At 40.3% G+C, this 23,838-nt stretch overlaps 1 protein-coding gene across 4 annotated transcripts in view; it reads left to right on the top strand.

Annotated features, from left to right (window-relative positions):
- The window catches only part of LOC140714669 (protein sidekick-2-like), a 919,455-nt gene that overhangs the window by 828,430 nt on the left and 67,187 nt on the right, over positions 1-23,838 (top strand). For all 4 annotated transcript variants that reach the window (XM_073026119.1, XM_073026118.1, XM_073026117.1 and 1 more), the window contains one exon: positions 19,350-19,488. In XM_073026119.1, the coding sequence (XP_072882220.1) occupies positions 19,350-19,488 (139 nt within the window). The remainder of the gene's footprint in view (positions 1-19,349; positions 19,489-23,838) is intronic.

Below are 23,838 nucleotides of genomic sequence, written 5' to 3'. Positions count from 1 at the left end.
CTTCAGCAGTTAAATTGTGTGGACCAATAATCTCCAGTTGCTTTACTTCATTTGAGCTGAGATAACAGATTTAAAGCAAGACGTTAGCCGATAAAGCAATTAGTTCTGGTTCTGAAAGTTCGACTGTACAAGTTAAACGAGGAGTTTTATTTTCATTCCAGGTTATTAACCATTGGCACTTGGACATTTGATAGTGAATACACAAGATCAGATTCAGTCCCTGTGGTCAAATAGTAAATCAACAATTATTACTAAAGGTTGAAAAATTGAAGATAATTAGACATCTACAGTGCACTGCTTGGTGCCTTGTTAAACACTCGTGGCCAAGATTGCGCAATTTAGCTGAGCTCTGCATTGCAACTATGTCAGGCACTGAGCCAACCTAAAAAACAAAAGCAAAATACTGACAGAATCCTACAACAAGAGGGCTATTTTGGTACATAAAACCTTCACATATATAATTATCAAACGCTATTGAGCTTTGATATTGTTCTGGTGCCCATATGCCAAGGATGAAGGGGACTTTAGAAATCTTTCACTGGCCAGTAATTAATATTTACTTTGTGGCTTTCCAGTGGCTTAGTGAGATTACAGAATAAATGTAAGCTCACTAAGCCATCGGAGTGAGTTTAGCAGTAAATCATGAAGGATTTATTTATCAAAGTTATCAGATCACAATATTTATTTATGTACATCGAACCATAAACTGAAATGAGTCGTTTGAGTTAACAACCGGCACAGCCTAAGGAAGTGCTGGGGGTAGTCTGCAAGTGTCACCACACATTCCTGCAGCAACATAGCGTGCCCGTAATGTTCACCAGAACAACATGCAGCCAAAATACAATAACAACAAAACAGCAGCAAAGTCCCTTTCCCACCCTCCAACCCAAGGACAGGCCCCCAACCTCTGGTACTTTGCAGTGGAATAATCTATAGACAATAACTTTAAGCATGGCATACAATAAAATTCTCAAGATCAGAGTGATTCCTATTTTTTTTTGAATTTCCCCATCCTTTCCGTGTCTGAGTTAGAATTTATCCTGCGTAACAATCAAGAACTCAATTAGCAGTTCCATGTTATAATAACAAGGATGAGCCTTAACCTGATGTAATGGAAAGTTGATAGATTACGGAAATCCCTTTTAAATGAAGACATTTAAGACCGAAGGAAATGAGTCTTTGTAAGCCAAAAATGGATTATCTAAGAGCAATAGTACTGTAATTATATTTATATTCCCTGCAGAACTAGTCAAGGAGATAATCATATTCATGAGTGTTATTTTCAGCCAACAGCCCAATGCATGGTGTGAACTTGGCACCTCTGAAATATGACTCAGTCACATCCAGAAAACATCACATGATTTTTTTTTTAATTTTTAAAAATAAAGTAGAAGGCAAATGGTATGTGGATCTATGATTGCAGACCTATAAGTGAACATAGTAAACAGCCTTGAATGTTTGCTGAGTGTTAAAGGCAAGGCATAAAATTTCTGCACCATAATTTCTCAAAAAGGTTTCGAAAGCAAATCCAGCACCGAAAGAATCCTATCAGGTAAAATAATCAGCATATTGCAATATATGGCTACACTACATTTCACATTTTTCTTCTTATCAGTTTCTTCAATTTTCTTTGTTGCAATAGACAATAGGTGCAGGAGTAGGCCATTCGGCCCTTCTAGCCAGCACCGCCATTCACTGTGATCATGGCTGATCATACACAATCAGTACCCCGTTCCTGCCCTCTCCCCATATCCCTTGACCCTGCTATCTATAAAAGCTCTATCTAACTCTCTCTTGAATGCATCCAGAGACTTGGCCTCCACTGCCTTCTGGCACAGAGCATTCCACATATCCACCACTCTCTGGGTGAAAAAGTTTTTCCGCATCTCTGTTCTAAATGGCCTACCCCTTATTCTTAAAAAGTGGCCTCTAGTTCTGGACTCATCCATCAGCGGGAACATGTTTCCTGCCTCTAGCGTGTCCAATCCCTTAATAATCTTATATGTTTCAATCAGATCCCCTCTCATTCTTCTAAATTCCAGTGTATACAAGCCCAGTCGCTCCAATCTTTCAACATATGACAGTCCCGCCATTCCGGGAATTAACCTTGTGAACCTACGCTGCACTCCCTCAATAGCAAGAATGTCCTTCCTCAAATTTGGAGACCAGAACTGCACACAATACTCCAGGTGTGGTCTCACCAGGGTCTTGTACAGCTGCAGAAGGACCTCTTTACTCCTATACTCAATTCCTCTTGTTATAAAAGTCAGCATGCCATTAGCTTTCTTCACTGCCTGCTGTACCTGCATGCTTGCTTTCATTGACTGATGTACAAGAACACCTAGATCTCGTTGTACTTCCCCTTTTCCTAACTTGACTCCGTTTAGATATTAATCTGCCCTCCTGTTCTTGCCACCAAAGTGGATAACCTCACATTTATCCACATTAAACTGCATCTGCCATACATTTGCCCACTCACCCAACCTGTCCAAGTCACCCTGCATTCTCATAACATCCTCCTGACATTTCACACTGCCACCCAGCTTTGTGTCATCAGCAAATTTGCTAATGTTACTTTTAATCCCTTCATCTAAATCATTAATGTATATTGTAAACAGTTTTCTCCTGAAAACTTTCAACCTTTGTATCGTCAATTATCCTCCTCATCACCATTATTCACCTTGTCTAATGACATGGGCGATCATGGTCTTCCTATCCATGACCATGATTGTTCTTGGCAAATGTTTCTGCAGAAGTGGTTTGCCATTGCCTTCTTCTGGGCAGAGTCTTTACAAGATATGTGACCCCAAACATTATCAATACTCTTCAGAGATTGTCTGCCTGGGCTCTGTGGTCACATAACCAGGACTTGTGACATCCATCATCTGCTCCCGTGGCTTCATGTGACCCTGATCGGGGGGCTAAGCAGGTACTACACTTGGCCCAAGGGTGATCTGCAGGCTAGCGGAGGGAAGGAGTGTTTTGCGCCTCCTTTGGTAGAGACGTATTTCCACCCTGCCACCAGCCATTGATTATGTTAACGACTAATAGCTTGTACAAATAACCATTATTTATGTATAAGCTTTGGAGTGCATTTAGACAGATTGTTCAACTGCAGGCAGTCATTGCATCAGTCTCACAATATTGAGTGTGAGGAAACTTGGTATGTCACCAAAGACACTCGCAAATTTATACTGATGTACAAAGGAGAGCATTCTAACTGGTTTCATCACCATCTGGTATGGAAGGGGCACTGCACAGGATCAGAAAAGCTGCAGAAATTTCTAAACTCAGCTAGATCCATTATGGGCACTAGCCTCCCCAGCATTGAGGACACCTTCAAAAGGTGATGCCTCAAAAAGATGGCATCCGTCATTAAGTTTCCCCATCACCCAGGACGTGCTTTATTCTCATTGCCACGATCAAGGAGGAGAGGAGCAGGAGCCTGAAGACACACACTCAATATTTCAGGAATACCTTCTTCCTCTCCACCATCAGATTTTTGAACGGACAATGAATCCATAAACACTACCTCACTATTTTTCCTTCCCTTTATGCACTACTTATTTAACCTAATTTTGTTATATTTAATTCTTATTGTAATTTATAGTTTTTATTATTATGTATTGCAATGTACTGCTGCCACAAAACAACGCATTTCATGACGTATACCAGTGATACTGAACTTGATTCTGATTCTGCTTGGTAAACAAAACCCTGCAAAGTTATCAGGAGCAGGATGCTTGTTCGATTCTTTCAACCTGACCCAATGGTACAGATGGTAAATGGGAGCCTAGCTTCATCTGCAGAGACCAAAATATTAGTTCACTTTGTTGCAAGATGAGCTGAACAGTTCCACCATTTTCCAACATCAGTACATTTAACTCACATACATAACGCATAAAGTAATATTACCTGTACCTCTGGTAAATTAACAAATAATAAGGTGTATTTGTGACATAAGTTACAAAGTAAACAGGCGCTTCATGCGTGATGAGACCTGGGTGGTGGCAGAGAGTTCAGTAGTCTTACAGCCTGGAGGAAAGAAGCTGTTTCCCATAACAGTCTTTGTCCTACCTCCTGCCTGTTGGTAGGAGTCAAAGATATGTTGAATGGATAGGAGGAATCATTGACAATGCTAAGCTCCCTGCATACGCAGTGCTCCTGATAAATATCTCTGAGGGATGGAAGAGAGACCCCTATAATTCTCTCAGTAGTTCTTACAATCCTTTGAAGGGACTTGAGGTCAGAGGCCTCGCATTTCCTGTACCAGACAGTGATGCAGCTGGTCAGGACACCTTCAATGTCATCTCTGTAAGAATTGGTTAGAAAGGAAGAGAAGAGCCTCACTCACCACAGTCTCTTCTGGAAATGGAGATGCTACTACGATTTCTTGACCGAAGAGGTGGTGTACAGAGACCAGATGAGTTTGTCTGTTATGTGCACGCCCGGAAACTTGGTGCTCCAAACCCTCTCCATGATGTTCAGTGAGGAGTGGTCAGCCTGGACTACCATTATCTTCGTGGTCTTGTCCACACTGAGACACGAGTTGTTGTGCTTGCACCGTTCTACCAGCTGCCGTGCCTCCTCTCTGCACACCGCCTCATCGTCGTCGTTGATGAGGCCAAACACTGTTGTGTCATAAGCAAACTTGATGGTTCGGTTTGAACTGGATTTAGCAGTGCATGTCGTGCGTCAGCCCTGGGGAGCGCCGTCGCTCAGTGTGATGGAGCTAGAGCTGTGTCTGCCTACAAGGACTGACTGTGACCTTTCTGCCAAGAAATCCAGGATCCAGTTACAGCAAGAGGCCATCGAGACCCAACAAGGACATTTTACCAACCAGTTCTGAGGGGTGATCATATTGAACACTGAGCTGAAGTTGATAAAAAAGCATCCTGGCATATGAGGCACCATTTTCCAGGTGGGACAGGACAGAGTGGAGTATAGAGGCTGTGGCATCATCAGTGAACCAATAGGAGTGATCAGCGAACAAGTGAGGGTCCAATGTATCAGGAAGATGAGATTTAATATGATCCATAACCAGCCACTCAAAGCACTTCATTATTGTTGAGCTCAATGCCACTGGATGATAGTCGTTGGGGCAAGATACTGTTACCCACTTGGGTACCGGAGTGATGGTGTCTGCCTCGAAGCCTTAAGGGACAGTGGACTGTTCCAGGAAGGTGCTAAAGATGTCTAGAAGTTATTACCCCTCAACCATCAGGCTCTGGATCCAGAGGAAATAACTCCAGTCACCTCAAAATTGAACTGTTCCCACAACCTACTCATTTGAAAGTGGACTTACTTTCAAGGATTTTTAATCTCATGTTCTCGATATTTATTGTTTATTTACTTATTATTATTATTTACTTTGTTTTCTTTACATATTTGCAAAGTTTGTTGTATTTTGCACATTGATTGTCCATCTTGTGTGCAGTTTTCCATTGATGCTATTGTGTTCCTTTGTATTTACTGTCAATACTTGCAAGAAAATGAATCTCAGGGTTGCATATGGTGACATAAATGTACTTGATAATAAACTTACTTTGATCTTTGTTTTCTTTAAGTACTCAAAAGTAAATTATCTTACGTGTCTGTCAAATTAGCATTTCAGTTTTTCTCCAGATCAGTTCTAATCTATTGTAATTTTGCATCATTTGGCAACATTTGCAGGCACATCTCGGACTGTGTTGGTCATTGATACAAACAAAGCATATTACTGTACATTTTGATGTGCTTGTGACAAATAAGCAAACTTTACTTTTCTCTTTAGCATATTTTGAATCTCTTTCTCCACCTGCCTGGTAGTTTCCTCACGTAACAGAGCTGGGAATGGAGGGTCTATTACATAAGTGTTAGTTTGTGAATGACGTGGCTGGCCCATTGTAGCTGAGTGGGAGTAGGTAGGAACTGACTGCCAAGGACATTAGCCTGGGAAAGGAAGCTGACATTGGGTCAGAGACCCATGCAGTGAATTTGGAGTTTGCAGAGACAGTGTTGGTGGCACGTTTCCAGTGCCTTGCGATACCCGTAAATAGTCCAGATCACAGGAACATAGATGATGGTTAGTCAGTAGAGGAGGATTTTTGTTCCTCGTCTGTGGTCTTGATTGCCAAGTATCCTTTTTCCCATTCAGTTAAGGCTGTGCTGGTGCATTGATGGTGGGGGGGGGGGGGGGGTTGCAGTTTATATTTCATTAATATCTGCTTTTGCCGAGGTGGACCACCAAGATATGGGCCATAGTCTGCATTTTCCAGAGTTGCTGTGGGACAGAATCCAGGACACTCATGTCAAGGAAAGAGTTATGTAGGGAAAGTCCTCAAAGTGTTCCAAACAGGGCATCGTGAGTCCTTGCCCATCCATGATGAGTTCACCTCAGTTATAGAGTATTACAGCACAGAATCAGGTCCTTCGGCCCATCTGGTCCATGCCAAATTGCTATTCTGTTTAGCTTCATCGACCCACACCCGGACCATAAGCCTCCATACCCATCCCATCCATATACTTACCCAAGCTTACCTTAAAGGTTGCAATTGAACCCGCATTCACCACCTCCGCTGGAAGCTCATTCACAATTAAATATTCCACCTTTCACCCTTAACCCATGACCTCTTGTTCTAGTCTCACCCAGCGGCGATGGAAGAAGGTTGCTTGCATTTAACTTATCTATACCCTTCATAATTGTGCATATCTCTATCAAATCTCCAGGGAATAAAGTCCTAACTTACTCAACTCAGTTCTTCAAGTCTCAAAAGCATCCTTGTAAAATTTCTCTCTACTCTTTCAATCTCATTGATAATCTTTCCTGTAGGTAGGTGACCAGAAGTGCACAAAATACTCCAAATTTTGTCTCACCAACGTCTTATTTGGTCTCATACAACATCAGCATAACATCCCAACTCCTGTACTCACACCTATCTGCCTTAAATTTCATATGCCATTTTTCTGCCCATTTTTCTAACTGGTCCAATTCCCGCAGCAAACTTTGATAGCTTTCCTCACTGTTGACTACACCCCAATGTTGGTGGCATCCGCAAATTTGCTGATCTCAGTTTTTCCCTCTCAGTGGTGTGCTTAATCCTTAAAGTTTTTTTTAACAGAGAAGAACCCACACATATCATCGTCATGGAGTTGTACAACACAAAAACAGACCCTTCAGTCTTACATGTCCTTGCCAAATTTTTGCTCCTCTGATCTAATCACATTTCCCCTCATTAAGATTGTATCCTTATATGCTTTGTCTGTTTAAGTGTGTGTCCAAATGACTCTTAAGCGTAATAATTTTATCTGATCTCATCACTTCCTCTGGCAGCACATTCCAGAAATCAACCAGTCTCTGTGTAAAAAGAATTTACTCAATTCCCTTCTCATCATCTTCTGTCAGGTCACCCCTCAGCCTCCTTCACTAAGTATGGCCTGCCTAATCTTTCCGCTATCACTAAAGCCCTCCAATTCAGGCAACATCCTAGTGAATTGCTTCTGGACTCCTATCTGTAAGTTGCTGAGTTTCCTGTGCTTGCTCCATCCAACACCCATTCCTTAGGTGAAAGGTTTTCTGCTGGCCTCTGTCCTCAGGCGTGTGTAAAGCTCGCCCTCATGTTCCCCATAAATATTTCACCCTTCATCCTATGACCTTTGACCTGTAGTTCTTTGAATAAGGATAGAAATTCCAATCCAGCAAAGCCTTATGTTTGTGATTGGTGAGTTTTTGTTCTTATTGAACCAGTACAGATTTTTCCTAGTAGAGTAGCCAAAAGTGTCTTTCAGGTGCCAGCTATGGTAGATCATAGGGCAGCCATGAGCTGTGGTATGATGTAGCTCCAATAACCTTGACCATGAGATGCTACCTCAAAGAGGAGTCCTTTATGAGAGCGCGAGAGCTATGACATTGAGCTTCTTGTGTCAATAGTTCTGTTGATGCGCATGGCCGGTGACGGTCTGTCAGAACTAACAGTTGGGAATATGAAGACTAGGTGTGTGGCTGGAACCAGTTTCAGGATCTGGGCATGGTTTAGTCTTCCTATTGATGTGGGATATCAGTATGAACATTGATGTGGGTTAAGAACGTGATTTCTGCCCTCCTTTTACTAACAATATTCTAAGTGTTTACTCCAAGACTTCAAGTTAAGAAATATTTTCCTGGCACTGTGTTTGCAGGTCATTCTTTTTTATAATGTCATTTGAAGGAAAAGTCAATTATCAATGGATTTGTTTAAAAGATTTCATTTCAAAACTTAAAGCAGTAAATTCTCTGATTTTACTTCTTGTGAACAGATGCTTAGACTCTGCTCACTTGTACAGCTGAACTTAGTGGTGAGAAGCAGCTTTCCAGCCTGAGAGATATGGTTCATTTCATTTTGTGTTCCTTTCTGTGTTATTGTTAATCCCACGTCCATTGATAGATATCTATTTACGGTGTGAATCGATAAAACTGACTGTGGTTTTCCTTCAACTGTATTTAATTGGGAAAATAATTCTTTAGATAAACAAATTGTAAATAAATCATGGCTGTGACTGAAGTGCAATTCTTGGGCAACTAACAACATTCTGCTGTTTCTTTCAACCAGCCCTTCCTGTGAGAGTATCCACAGTGAGAGTTAGCTGTTTGGCCAGAGAATGTGTTGTGGATGCTAGTTTTGTCCGCTTGCACAGTCCAACAAGAATCATTAGGAAGTGAACAGGAGTAAATCCAAGTATTTTCTTCCCCTCTCTGGCATCAAGTATGGTGCCATGCTCTGAGATCTGCCCATAACTGGAATAACTTTTGGAAACTTTCTGACACATTTAGCCCAACGTTATGCCAGATGACTCAACTCACAAAGAACACGAGAGAGGGGAGCAGCAGTAGGCCTTAGGCCTCTGGAGCCCACTATTTGATAAGATCTTTGATCTCAGCTCCAATTTCATATCCTGTCCTCATAACTCTTGATTCTGCTGAAGTTCAAAAATCAATTTACCTCATTCATGAATATATTTAATGACTTTGCATCCTCAACTTTCCAAACATCCCACCCTGCAAAAACTCATTTCAGGGAGGTAGCACCCCCCCGCCCCCTGCAAACCCCATATCCCCCCCCCCCCGGTCGACCTCCAAGTGTGTAAGTAATGCTTTGTTTAGTGATTTTGTCTAATCTGTAAACCAAACTGGGTATATGCAGAAAATGTGACATTAAAATATGTACTTATATTATCATGAAGTCGTTTTTTTATTCTATTACAACTTTAAGCAAGTCTACAGGGAGTTTGGCCTCATCACGTAGGACATCAATAGAGTAGCTCCTTAGCAGCTAGCCAGCTAGTTTAAATGAACGAATGTCACCTGTTAAACTCACCTCAACATGTCTTTTACATTGCAAACAGTGCAGCAAGCGACACTGTCATTATTTTGAAGTCGACTGTAAAGCCCGCCCACAGAGAAAACTGATAGGTCTACTTAGCACAAAGAGAGACCAATCAGGATGCTCCCTCTTCCTCTTCCTCTCCCTCTCCCTCTCAAAAAAATCGATTTCCAGGATATTGTATATAATTTGTGAGCATCAGAGAGCTGCTATCAATATGCGGGAGACTCCTGGAACTTCTGGGAGAGGTGGAATGTCTGACTTTCTGGAGATGAGTGTCCCAAGGTTCACAACCAGTTGAGAAAATAAATCCTTCCAGTATTCTGAGACCCCGCCCTCTAGTTCTTTTTAGCCTCCCGCCCCCCCCCAGAGGAAACACCTTCATGCCTTTTACTCTGTCAAAGGCTCCTTCTTTTCAACCAGTGAGCAGCTTGCCAGAGTTTGACTGATTTAAGTATGTGAAGAATAAGCAAAGGTATTCCACCCTAAAGAACATAAAAACTCACAAAGCTCTGTTATTTTAATTAAGCCTGTGCTGTCCTAAATAATAATGCAGTTTGTGGAACCTGACCCTGTATAAAATGCCACAGTAGCATGGCTGTTGGTGTGACGCCATTGCAGCATGGTGTGTTGGAAATTGGAGTTTAATTCCAACATCACCGCAAGAAATTTGTACGTCCTTCCCGTGAGCACGTAAGTTTCCTCTGGCTGTTCCGGTTTCCTCCCAAGGTCCAAAGGCGTACTGGTTAGTAGGTTAATTGGTCATGGTAAGTAGTCCTGTGATTAGGCAAGGGTTAAATACCGGTAGATGGGTTGCTGGATGGTGTAGCTCGACAGACTGGAAGGGTCTGTATCTCTAAATAAAAATAAATAGAACAACTATTATGTTTGCCCATTTAACTGTTTGCATTTTTTGTAGCAGATAAAATGCTGTCTAAATCTATTATGTCTTTGAGGTCTCATGGGCTGAATCATCTTCAAAGCCTGGCTGCTATAAGGTGGAGCACTCTGCAGGCAGCAGCTAAACCTCAGGCAATGAGGTTTAACATGGACTTAACAAAGACCTTTCAACAGTTGACTGCTTTTAAAAGTCGTTGAACAACTTTAGATGTCTCTCATATATTAAAAACTGTTCAAATTAGTTTAAATTGTGTAAAATATTTAAAAAGTATAAAACATCTGCGTTTAAGTGAGCGAGGTTAATTAAAAATAAACAAAATAATTCCTCCAACATTATGTGTGTGTTGCAGCGTCTGCAGAATCTCTTGTGTTTAAAAAGACATTAAACCACTTGCTTGCATTCGCCTTTATAAAAGTGGCGGAAGTTGCACGATGTACCAGCCATCTCGGACATAAACCAGGTGTAAAATGCATCCAGTCACTCAGATTTTAATGCTGAATCCACTTGGCACTCAGGTACAGTGCAATATACAAGCACAGAAGCTAAGAATCAATTGACTCACATGCTACCACTGACCACTGTTGTCCCAGTACTAGCTAAACATCTCCTATCAACCCTTCCAAAAGGAATCCGTGTAGACATGAATATCTGCATAACTACATGGAATGTTCTTTGCAACAATAAAAAATAGCACGAAGGTGTAGCAGTTAGCACTGTTGCAACCTGTGTTAGATCTGGACCTTGAGTGTTCATATGTAGAGTTCCTGTGAACAGGGTGTGTGCTCCCTGTGAATATATATATATATATATATAGTTAATTACCACATGTTCAAAATGTGACTGTTGATAAGCAGTTACAATTATTTTATTTTCATCTTCTTTGCTCAGCAGAAAACAACACCAGTTCCTTCAATCTAATCTTGCAAGTATATCCCCTCCCACCTCAGAACTATTCAAGTGAGTCTTTCCTGGCATCTACTCTGTGATTTTTCACATCTTTCCTGAAAATATATGGCCAGAATTGGATGTGGTACTATTGGAGTATAAAAGTTGCATTGTTTGCTGTGTAACCAAAACTATGTAGTCAGCTTTGCACTTGCTATTTGCTAGAGAATGAAATCTTAAGTAGAAGACAATGGTGTGTTAATGAGAGGTAGCTAAGAGATGTAGATTAGAACATGATTAAGTCAATGGGTAGAAACAATAGTGGCGGATGTACTTGTGATACGCAACTGTAGACCGATTGGATATGCTAATACAACTAAACCAGGAGATTGCTATAAAAAATGCTATGTACAAGGATCCGGCCGGGGGGGGGGGGGGGGGGGGGGAGCGGGGGGCAATCAGCGACTAGCTCAATGACTGTCTCAGCTTTGATTTGCAAATTAAAGTTTAATACTTCTTGAAGAATCTTCTGCGTCTCCTGGTCGTTTGTGGGGCACGAGAAACCACGACAGTACCCAAACCCTTAAGTTATGAGGACTATTTGATGGATCTGGGACTGTACCTGCTGGAATTTAGAAGAATGAGGAAGGATCTCGTTAAAACTTACTGAATATTGAAAGGCCTAGATAGAGTGGGTGTAGAGATAATGGTACTTATAGTGAGGGGGTTGAGGATTATTGGGCAGAGCCTCAGAATGGAGGGATGTCATTTTAGAATAGAGCTGAAAAGGAATTTCTGTAGCAAGAGGGTGGTAAATCTGTGGCTTTCATTGCCATCAATGGCTTTGGAAGCCAACTCATTGACTATATGTAGAACGGACATTGGTGGATTCTTGATTAATAAGGGTGTCAAAGGTTAAAGGGGAGAAGGCAGGAGCATGGTGTTGAGAGGGATAATAAATCAGCCATGATGGAATGGCAGAGCAGACTTAGTGGACTGAATGTCTAATTCTGCTCCTTTGTCTTCTGGTCTAACCAGTGTTAATAACGGAAGAGATTAACCTTGTTTTTATATTCTGCGCCTTATCTTCTGTCTCCTATTTCAAGTTCTAAGAGCAGATCAACAGCTTGCTGAAGGACCATTGTGACCTTTCTATCTAATATCCGAATATGCTTCATGCTACCCTGTTTGAGAAAAACTATATATGTAATCTGCAGGGTTTAAGCATGCCATTTCATGCTGAAATAGTCTGCATATTTTCACTTATTTTGAATAATGCTCAATATAGAAGATTCCATTTCAAATTAGTGAATAATCCAATGAAATAAATATTTAGTATGTAAACCAAGTAAGGAATTATTGATTTATGAAATTAAAATCAAAACAAAAAGAAAGGAAAATATATTGAAAGTGTCAGTTACTAACTTGGCAATGAGTTTCCCACACAAGTTGTTGAGGTTATATTCTCATGAGCCTCTGTTCATTGACTTTGGTCTGATAGATGAGTTACTGCCAACATTTATACCTTTTTAAGGTCAAACACCCATGCAGAATTTGTAACTTCAGTTGAAATCATTGCCTCAAACATTTACGTATTGATTAATTGATGCTAAATTTACAGAATAGATGTTGAATAATATAGAATTTGTGATATATTTGAACATAAATGTTCAAAGACTCCATGTATTCAGATCAGGGACTTTTATAATAAAAGATGCTGGACATCCAAAACTGAGAACGTCGAAGCATTTAGCAGTTCTGGCAGCATCTGAAGAGAAAAACTGAGTCAATGAGCCTTTATCAGACTCCTATCAATAGATCTCTGCACCTGAAATATCTCTGTAATAATGGTCTTAGCTGTGGCGTATGTTTACTGCAGTATCTTATTGGAATTATCTTAGAATATGTTCATAATCTGAGGGTTCTGAAAGGAAAATTTACAGCATCACAAATAGATTCAAGCTATAGATGCAATGTAAAAATAATGCATACTAAATAAATATTAGTGCACTGCTGAAAGTGCTTGTGATTATTTTTGGTCAGGATGGAAGTCACAGGTTTTCTTCATCTCTCAGCGCAGGTCACACATCAGTCTTCCCATTGTGCTGGAAATTCAACAGAGGCTTTCAATCTTACCAAGCTTCCTTTGTGTTTCTCTTTCAAAGGAACGGACGTTATCTATCCTCAAAATTTAATTTTGCCCTTTCATAATTTTAGTCATCTTTCCTCTGCTGCCAGAATATGATTCCATGAGCATTAACTTTCCCATGTACAGCCAGAAAGAGAATGTTTGGAAAAGGTTGAACAGTGAGCATGACAGCTAAACACATTTCTAGCCATATTCATTTCTTGTGTTTATGCACTTTCTGGCAGAAATTATTAGGCATTGATTGGAAGAAGAAAATATTTCATCCTTTTTTGGGAAGCAAGGATTAGACTGGGGCTCTTTAAAGTGCAGCATCCTGTCCTCTTCTACCAAGCCGCTTTTTTCATTGCTTGTGGCAGAGGTGTTCTTTGAAAGCAGGTGGAACAGGTAGCGATCCCTTTATGAAATTAAAATCCCATACATATTTTCACCCAGATTACAAAGTCAGCAAGGGAAGTGGAGACAGGTCAGTAGCTATAATATACTGTAAGTGAAAGCTTTTCCTTTTCTGTACAGTTGAGCTTTTGAACTGCATGTATGACAATTTTACAGTGGGAACTGAAGGCGTAAAGTTGCAGGACAGTTGTTGCCTGGCAAGGACTCGGAGGCAATTTGATGCAGCAGAACTGAGGTGAGGCAGAGAGGAAGGACCCTAGGTTTGATTGATTTAAGCGCCAAGCCAAATTTGAAAGGTCTGGTATTGGTCGAATCAAAGCCGCAGGGCTCAAGCCCGAGAGCATACCTCAGGTCTGAGAGCAAGCAATGATTGGCTGATTTAAGCACCAGGCAAGATTGAAAAGATCAGGACATCAGGGCTGTATGCAAGAGATGGGCCAGTTTAGCCCACTGCTGCACGAGGTTTACTCGTCTCTGCACTGGGCTGAGGCTGTGGCCTGCAGCTAACAGGCTTCTGAATCGGCTGCAGTGATAACTGGCTGTTGATTCACTTTTTGTGAACTTCAGTCCTGAAGCCATTTGCTTACTTTTATCATTTGCACAATAGATTTTCTTCTTCTCTCTGCACATTAGGTTTTCTTCTGCTTTAATGGGTTCTACTGGGTTTCTTCGTCTTGTGGCTGCCTGTAAGGAGACAAATCTCAAGGATGTATAATGTATACCTACTTTGATAATAAGTGTACTTTGTACTCTGAACTCTGAAGAGGAGGAGGACTGCACTATTTCAAGATGCGGCTCATCATGATGGGTTTGATGGTTTGCTTGCTTCTTGCAAATGACACAATTCAGTTAGTACTTGAAAACTACTAGTAAATGGGAGCGTTTCAATTTGTATTGCCATTACGTTGAGTAATACAGCATAGAAACAGGCCCTTTTGCACAACACGTCCATCTGATCTGGTTACCTCCCTAAGCTTGTCCTATTTGCCTGCATTTAGTCAATATCCCTCAAAACCTTCTCTATCCATGTATCTGTCCAAGTACATTTTAAACTTGTAGTTGTGCCCAACAAAAGATCTCATTCCGGCAAATACTCGTCTGGGTCAAAGCTGTGATCATGAATTCTGATAGCACATTTTTGCTTCTGACTCATTTCTCTCAATGATATTAAACCCTGAGCAATGGCTCCAGATGAGCTCTGATACATCTATCCTTTAATAACTCAACAGATCAGACCAGGATGTTGTGTATTCTGGAGGTGAAATAAAAAACATGTGAACATACAATAGAGCACAGTACAGGTCTCTCTGCCCACTATGCTGTGCTGACCTTTTAACCTTTCTTTAAGGTCAATCTAAGTCTTCCCTCCTAGGTAGCCCTCCATTTTTCTATCATCCAGGTGCCTATCTATCTGAGAGGTTCTTAAGTGCCCCTAGTGTATCTGCCTCTGCCACCACCCCAGGCAGGCCATTCCATGCACTCACTACTCTCTGTATAAAGAACTTATCTCTAACATCCCCCCCATATGTCCTTCCACTCACTGAAACATTATGCGCCCTGGTGTTAGTCATTTCCATCCTGGGAAAAAGTCTTTGGCTATCCACTCATTTGTTGCCTCTTACCACCTTCTCAAGAGGTATTGCAATGCTTGAATTTGCTATGCTCTTGCTTGCAAGCAACCTTGTTGAGATTTATCCCTTAATATTCTCACTGGTGGCGTAGTGGCATCAGCGCTGGAGGTCCCAAGTTCGAATCCGGCGGACTCCCTTGCACGCTGTCCATCCGTGTTTGGGTTGAGTGTCAAGCTAGCAACTCAGCCTCGTAAAAAAAAACCTGGAGAGGGATGGGATCTGCCAGGTTTCAGATGCCCAAGACATGAGCCGTACCCAGACGCCGTACGATGAGCAATCACTAAAAGAATCGGTGCAAAATGCTTGTCATGGCACCCCGACGACTCCACCAGGAGTTAAGGGCACACACACACACATTCTCACTACAGCAAAGAAATGCATTGTTTGCACCTATTAATTTGAATCTTCAATGCTGCTGAACCAATAAACTGTTCCTCTGCCAAGCTGATCTCAGCTTGTTAACCAATCAGATCAAGCAAAAGTAGTATCATCTACTGATGTCACTTCAAACCGAAATAGTTAATTGAATCAAGGTTTACATAATCTGAGCTAATTAGTTCTCTGCTGGGTCATTTAACAAAACCTATAAAAATTAAGAATGTATTTTTGATGATTCAATTAATACTGCTCATAGTATTATGAAATCTAATTAAAATCAGACTATTAATAACAATTCGTTCCCAGTCATCTGTATATTTTTGCATTATAGTTTTTGTACTTTTGTATGAATCTGAATCTGATAGCTTTGGAACATATCACTCTGAATAATGACAAAATACTGCTTTTTTAGAACAATTGAATTTTTGTTTGGTGTGATATACCTACTGAAGCAGTAACATTCACAATGTGCTCTTACACTGGTATGGTACCAATAAATGCAGGAAATCCCTTCTTCTTAGCTAACTATGACAGTGATGCAAAGTGGGTTTTATTTTTAGTTTGAAACCTGGAACTTAGTAAGATCAGAGACTACTTGTTGATGAGGGATGTTATTAAATCCATCCTCATTCATCTAATTAAAAAAAAGATGGCTAGAAATTGCTTTGCATGCATTATTGGCATTAAATTAGCACTAGCGGTCAATCTAACGGCACTTAAGAGAATCACTAAAAGAGAAGTGGAACTTTGAGTCCCGATGCAGGTTTTCAATCCAAAACATCATCATTTTCTTTCCTCCCACAGATGCTGCTTAACCCATTCAATTCTACCAGCAGAGTCTCCATTGGTCCAGCTTACAACGTCTGCAGTCTCTTGTGTCTATATAGACCTGATATTGTTAATTTCAACATGCATTTGATTAGTAGCACATTGTCAACTTCCACAACATTTGGTATAGCAGGCTCAAATTTTGCAAACAACTGCTAACGTAGGTCATACAGTGCTGCAAAACTCCATAGGGAAGTGTTGCTGATGAATGAATGGGTGCTCCATTGATGGATATGGGAAAAGCAATTCCTGGGATCATAGCAGACTGGCAAAAAAAAAAGTTCTAAGGGCAAGGAAGTCCTGGAGATTTTCCAGGCTTACAGCCAACCCTTCCTAGTAGGATTCCTAGCCGGTGAGGATTCTGTAAGGATGTGCGTGTAGTCTGTGAATATCTGCAATTAGGGAAGCCATGCCCCCTCTTCCTGACTCTGTGGGCTTGGAGGAAATAGGTGAAAGTTTCTCCCTTTTGTTAAGGAGGTTGATTGGCCTTCTAAATACCAACAGCCATCAGCAAGTTGAGATGTGGCAGATGTTTAGCAGCAGCAACTTGGAATAATCGCGTAACCAGGAAGCTGAGAGTGTTTGTGACCCTAGCCATGACCTTCAGTGAGCAAAGTATTTTCGGTGTAGAACTGAAATTATACTTGATGTTATAAAGAGCCTGATCTCGGTGAGGTCAAAAAATACAGATAGTATTGTCTCTTCACATAACACAGCTTCAACAAAAGACAAAGTTAGTAAAACCTAGTTTTCATGATTAAGTAAAAGGCTGCTGTTTTCCAGACCTCTGAGATTGAAAGTTGCACTAAAAACTAATTTTGCCGTCCTGTTGATGTCATTTGATAGAGTTTTACATTAGAAAATAGGTGCTTGGGAGTCAAGAAAGTCAAAAAATGTGAAGGTGAATTCTCCAACAACTGCTGGTACCTGCAGGAACATGCACAAAGTTGCTCAACTCTGGGTTTACCTCATTTATAAAAAGAACGCTTTTCCAGTCTTACATCTCTGCAGCTGCTGTATTTGGTTATTGCTTAAATGATTCCAGGACTGCTTCTTCGATAAATTGTTCTGCCAAGAAGCCATTTACACATATTGGTTCCTTTCTATATTAAAAGACATCTTGCATCAATCCAGAAGGTACATTTCATCATTGGATCTGTGCCCTCTTTTCCTTTTCCATTGTTTAAATTAAAGTCCTTTAAGGATTTAACATTTCTCAACCAATTTACTGTCTTAAGAACCTCCATTAGATGCTAAAAACTCTTAAATTATTCAGATGATTCTAAAGGGTAAATGTCTGCAACTTGAGAGGAATTGTAAGCAGTTTTGCACTGAACTGCCAACTTCTCTCAGTGTATATGCCACCAGCTTTGAGAATACTGCACAAAGACAGAAATCTCGAACTTGCTGGCTTCTCTCTGCTGGTGGTTCCTAGACCACACTCTGATATTGCACATTTCAGGTTCCAAAAGCTTTCAATGGATTAATATCAAGCAGGGGGCAGTTGGGATGTTTGCATTTTTAATAATTATAGTTAAATCTTATAAAAATACATGTAATTGCTGCAAGTATTATTTGCAAATACATAGATCTATTGAGTCTCTAGGACCTTCAAAGAATTAAAATATTTCAAGATAAGTGTGGTGTTGAACATAGGAAAAAAAGTTATATTTATATGCATTTTAAATAAAGATGTCAGAGTTGGCTTGTTCTTTGCTGGCAATATGAACAAAATTAAGCTGTTTATAAGTAATAGCCTTCAATTTCTCACATTCATGACTAAAATTTTCAACATAGTGAAACTACTAATCAGTTGTTTCAGGACTTCGGATGAGCAGATTTTTCAGTCTGTCAAAAAGTCATTGCATGAATACACTAACACATTTTCAATACGTTTTTTAAAAGAAGATGTGATGTAATCGAATCATACATTTTACAGTGAATCTGGTAAGTTTAAGGGGAGCATGGGTAAGCCAAGCAGGCAGGCTTCAAGGGAGTGCAGCAAACAGAACCAATTGAACTTAAACGGCTGGTGGAAAGCAGGGCCCCTCTGAGAGAAAGGGTGCATAGGAACTGAGGCCCTGTTGAACCAGAAGGTATCTGGGAATCAGGGCTACAATGAGTAATGGAGAGGGTTGGAACCTGGAACCAGGGCCTCAGTGACTTGAAGGGAGAGTGGGGACTGAAGCCCTAGCAAATGAAAGACAGCACAGAAACCAGGCAGTGCATGAGCCAGAGTGTCAGTGATTGGAAACTAGGGCCCTAAAGAGTTAAAGAGAGCAGAAAAAAAACAGCACTCAGTGATCCAGCTGTTAAACTGCTGAGGTCTCCAAATCGAGAGATGGCAGATAGGAGTCTTACAGTGTTTAAAATACATATGTCACGAGTGGCCCACGGATTTGATTTGAGTTATTACTCTGGCTCTCCCTCAAGAGAAACTGTGCAGAATAGTGTAAAGAGATCTTTCTTGACATTTTCCCACCATCCAGAACAAATACTCTTACAGTCTGCTGTCTTGGCATTTCTGAAAGTCCAGGTCCATCATTAAGAAACCATAAGGTGTAAAAACTATATACCTTTAAAATGGTTCATAATATGCAATTTATTAAGTAGCTTTATGCTTTAACAACATGTTTGTGAAATAATTTTTTCTTAATTTTTAAAAAATATGGGGCGCTATTAAAATTAGATTCAATTTGCACTTAAAAATTTGAGATTTTCCTCAGACAATCAGCACATCGGATTGTGTTAACTGCAACAGCAGCAAACAAACATATGCTTAGTTATTAACTTTAGTGAAACAAAGATATGCTAACTTATTAACTTTAGTGAAATCTATGTTGCAGGAAGTAACACAAAAGCAGGCACAATGGCTCATGAAGAAATCTTGAGTTTAGACAATGGGCGATTCCCCGCACTGGAACTCAACAACAGGCGTCTTTCAGTGAAGAATTCCTTCTGTAGAAAGAACGGTATCTACAACAGGTAGCCACAAGCATGTTTTTTTAAAAAATTGGTGTTAATTATATCCTGCTGAGCATAACTTCTTGATGGTTGTCAGAAGTAAATTTCAAGGAAGGGTTTAAAACTTGGACTGGCAATATCTTTCAAGGCCGAGCAGCACAGAGAATGAGGCTGGTGGAGGGCTAAGGGAGCAAAATTGCTTCAAGGTTTACTTTAGAACTGCTTGTTTTAAAATGTATAGCATTGCTCTCTACCTGTGCTCACCTCTCAACAGCAGTCGATACACATCACCCATTTCAGCTTCTCTCTGTCTCCCTGTTACAAGACTTCAAGACTCTCCTTGTTTTTAAATTGTATGCTGTGCCTATGCCTTCTCGTTATAGCTTTTCATATGTATTACAACTTGTACGCAACTTTTGTATTAGTTTATTTAGCAAGTTATATTGCTTACTAGTCAGAGTGTAAAATCGTTCTTTTGATTCTGTAACATAACTTTGCTGCACTCCCTTTCTATTTCTGAATGATTAATAGTTATACCATGTTATATATTGTGTTTAATTTTAGTTTTAAATCACTTCTACTTATTTAAAGATTGCACATGCTATGTTTTATATTCATTGTGTCCTGGCTGAGAGCCAAGACTGTTGGACAGACTCCCTCTGCTTCTGAGGCTCTAGATCCCAACATGAACTTTAGAGCCAGACACTCTAGCTCAGTCACTGTTACAAAATGCCTTACTTTTCTTTGTGAGCTGATATAGGACATGGTTTCCCAACCTGGGGTCTGCAGATCCCTTGATTGATGGTGGGGGTCCGTGGCATAAAAAAGGTTGGGAACCCCTGATATAGGAGGTGCCTAACCATTTGCAATTTCAGTCATTTTCATCAAAATCACTGGCAGTGCAATCCTCAAATTTCACAATTCCCTTCAAGAATTGTCTCTAAATCAAACACCTGGACATTCTTTAGATTAAAATATTTTTTCTCTAAAAAAACTGGAACGCAAACAAAAGAAAAGGGGTTAAATTTCTGGACACTATAGTTGTTGTCTATACATTGCATAATATGTTCAGTAAAATAAAACCTTGGTCTATTAGATCAATAAGCAAGTAGGTGGCAACCCTATACATTTGCCTTCCATTCCCTTTTGATCGTGGTTCAACAACCTAAACAAATCTTGTTTATAGTAGCATGCTGGGATCCGAATCAAAAAGAAAAACTGCTGCAGGAAGTTGAAATAAAATCTGCATGCTGTTGAATTATATTGTTAAAACATTCCATTTGGTTAGACTGCCCCTTTGGTCTTGCATGAAATTCTCGGTGACTTTGCAGTGAACAGTTAATGTATCCCCTCCAGCATCTGCTCCCATTTACCATCCCAAGTTCAATTGATTTTCATGACAGCCACTTCAGGCCTAGATCTTTGTCTCCTGCTCCAAAATTGAGTCTTCAGAGGATATTCTTAAACTGTTATGTAAGGTACATGCAACACACACAAAATCCTGCTGAAGGGTCGGGCCCGAAACGTCGACTGTACTCTTTTCCATAGATGCTGGCTGGCATGCTGAGTTCCTCCAGCATTTTGTGTGTGTTGCTTGGATTTCCAGCTGATTTTCTCTTGTTTAGGTACGGTACACAGCCAGTGGTTGAGTGAATTGCATTTTTTTTTGCTAAATGCATATTCAGTGGGGGTTTTATCCAGTATAGCATTTACCTCACAAAACAGGTGTCCCTAGTTCAGTTTCCATTCTAGTCAGCCACTGTCCGTATTGTGAGAATGGTACAATTGACTCTTACACCCTCTGGAATAAGGGAGAAAAATCAATTTGATTGTTTACTACCCTTTAACTCCTACGTGAGAAAGGATTATTGTCAGTTGTAACAGCTTTTATTATTGAACTGCCTGCTGTTCAGGTTCCTGCAAGATTGGTAACTTGGGAGCTCACAAGTAGGCTGGAGTGAAGTTGCTTCTTAATAAGAGTTCGTGCTTTCAGGAGAACACTGGTCAAAATAAGCTTTACCTTGTTCTATTTTAAGTTTGTGACAGGGGTCAAAACATCAAAGGTTTCTCATGAAAACATCTTGAAAGTCACCAACAGAGCAGGAGTAAAGGGCTTGCTTGCTGAGACTGTTTATTTACTTGGTTTTGTTGGTTACAGCAGCCTGCTGAAGAAAAAGTGTGATTGAAGTAGATGGCAGGAGGTATCTCAAATCCTGATGCAGTTTTTGATTGCACCTGTGTGCCATAAATCTGGTAAAGATGACTTCTAATAATGAAAGCCTGTACACATACTTGGTGAATAAAAGGCCCAGAATAAGCAAAATGGGAGATTGTGATTCATTTTCTTTATAAATGAAATATGAAACCATCCATCTGCATCTAGTAATTGTGTTAAAATCCTCTCCGGGAAGACTTGTTTATATATATATATAGAGAGAGAGAGAGAGAGAGAGAGAATTCTCTCCTCTCTCTCTCCTTCTCTCTCTCTCACTCTCTCTCTCGCTCTCGCTCGCTCTCTCTCTCTCTATATACATATATATATAAAACTGTGTGTGAGAATATTAGTGGCTGCTTGTACTCATTAACTTCAATAAAACAGAATGCTAACAGATAACTACTTCCAGGAACTAATGCTCATTTGCATTCAACATTCACAGCTAAAGACAAATTTCTCCCTCATTATCTATCTTGTTCTTGAATAAAAATGGTAATATTTTATTCATTTCTCAAACTTATTTCCAATATTTACTAAATTAAGTATCACCACAACAGACTGCAGATTTTTACTGCAGTTCGTATGAAATTGAGATCTCAATGTGCCTCATAGAAGCATAACAATAGAACGGAGCCAAAGAAAATAATATGTGGAAGAGTAAAGCTGGAAGGGGTGGATTTTAAAGAGTGCTTTATGGGAGTAGAGGGAAAATAAATTTTGAAAACTTAGTGGAGGAAATTCCTGGTGTTTGAAGGGAAGCTGCCAATGGTTTTATTACTTCTGGTATGGGAGAATGTTTATTAATCTAACTTAGTCTCTCATAATTTTGTAAAATTCATTTGGTTTCCCTATCAACCTCCTCTGTTCCAAGAAAAAGAAACCCAGGCATTCTTCATCTCAGGCAACATCTTGGTGAATATCCTCCACACTCTCTCCACAGTAATCACATACTTTTAGTAGTGCAGAGGCCAAAATTGCACACAGTACTCCAGATGTAGCCTCACTAATAGTCGTACCGTAAACTCCCTTTTCCTTTTTAAGCCAATTATCTTGTTTGTCTTCACCTTATCTGCCATCTTCAAGGATCCTTGGGCTGTCACACCAGAGTCCCTCAGTTCTTTATGCCTCCATAGGGCATATACTATACTATTCATTGTGTACATTTTACCCGAACTAGTCATCCCAAAATAAATAATATTACACTTATCCGGTTTAAATTCAATCTGCCATTGTTCTTACCAGCTCATCATTATCATCCTACAGCAGGGGTTCCCAGACTCCTTGATTAATGGTGGGAGTCCATGGCTTTAAAAGGGTTCGGAACACCTCCCCTATAGCCTAAAACTACTCTCATTTACTGTCAGCAATACTAGCAATTTCCAGGTCATCTGTGAACTTGTACATTCCCATCCAAATCATGAATACACATAGATATCAGTAAGGGTCCCAGCACCGAAAACTGTGGTGCAGCATTGGTTAATGCCTTTCAGCCTCAAACCAAATCTCCACCATCTATCTCTGCCTCCTGTTACCAAGCCAATATTAGCAGCTTGTCATGGATTAGGTTTTAACCTTTTAAAACAAACCCTTGTGTGGAACATTATCAAAGGTCTTACTGAAATCCTATCGCATGGCCCTTATCCTAAGACTTTGTTAGCTCTTCAAAAAGTGATCAAATGTAATTTCCCCCTAACAAAGCAATGCTGCCCATCTTTAATCCATTCCTGTCTTTCTCATCTTTTGTAATCCTGTTACTCAGACATTCTTTTCCAATGATGTAGTACTTGCAAGAGACACAGGAAACTGCAGATGCAGGGTATGAAGCAAAACAAACTGATAAAGGATCTTGGAAGGTCAAGTCATCCAGTCTCCGCAAATGCTGTATAACCTGCTGAGTGCCTCCGTCAGACTGCATTGAATACCTGTAATTAGCAGATTTATCTCTTTGGATTTGCCGTCATTAGGCATGTGCTTGTTTCTCAATGGGCCATCAAGAGCAGGAATGATGTATGAGCAGGACTGGGCCTATGATAAGGTAAAAGCAGAGCTTTTCAGATGCTATAGCTCTTACGCAGACTGAAGACTGTCCAACACAACGCCAAAATAATGGCATTGGAATGTGACAAGGCCACTGTGAGCGATTCAACAGAAGAAGG

The sequence above is a fragment of the Hemitrygon akajei genome, chromosome 22 (genome assembly GCF_048418815.1).
Source record: "Hemitrygon akajei chromosome 22, sHemAka1.3, whole genome shotgun sequence".
NCBI lineage: Eukaryota > Metazoa > Chordata > Chondrichthyes > Myliobatiformes > Dasyatidae > Hemitrygon > Hemitrygon akajei.
Note: the sequence above shows the minus strand (reverse complement) of the source record. Positions and strands in the feature narration are given on the sequence as shown.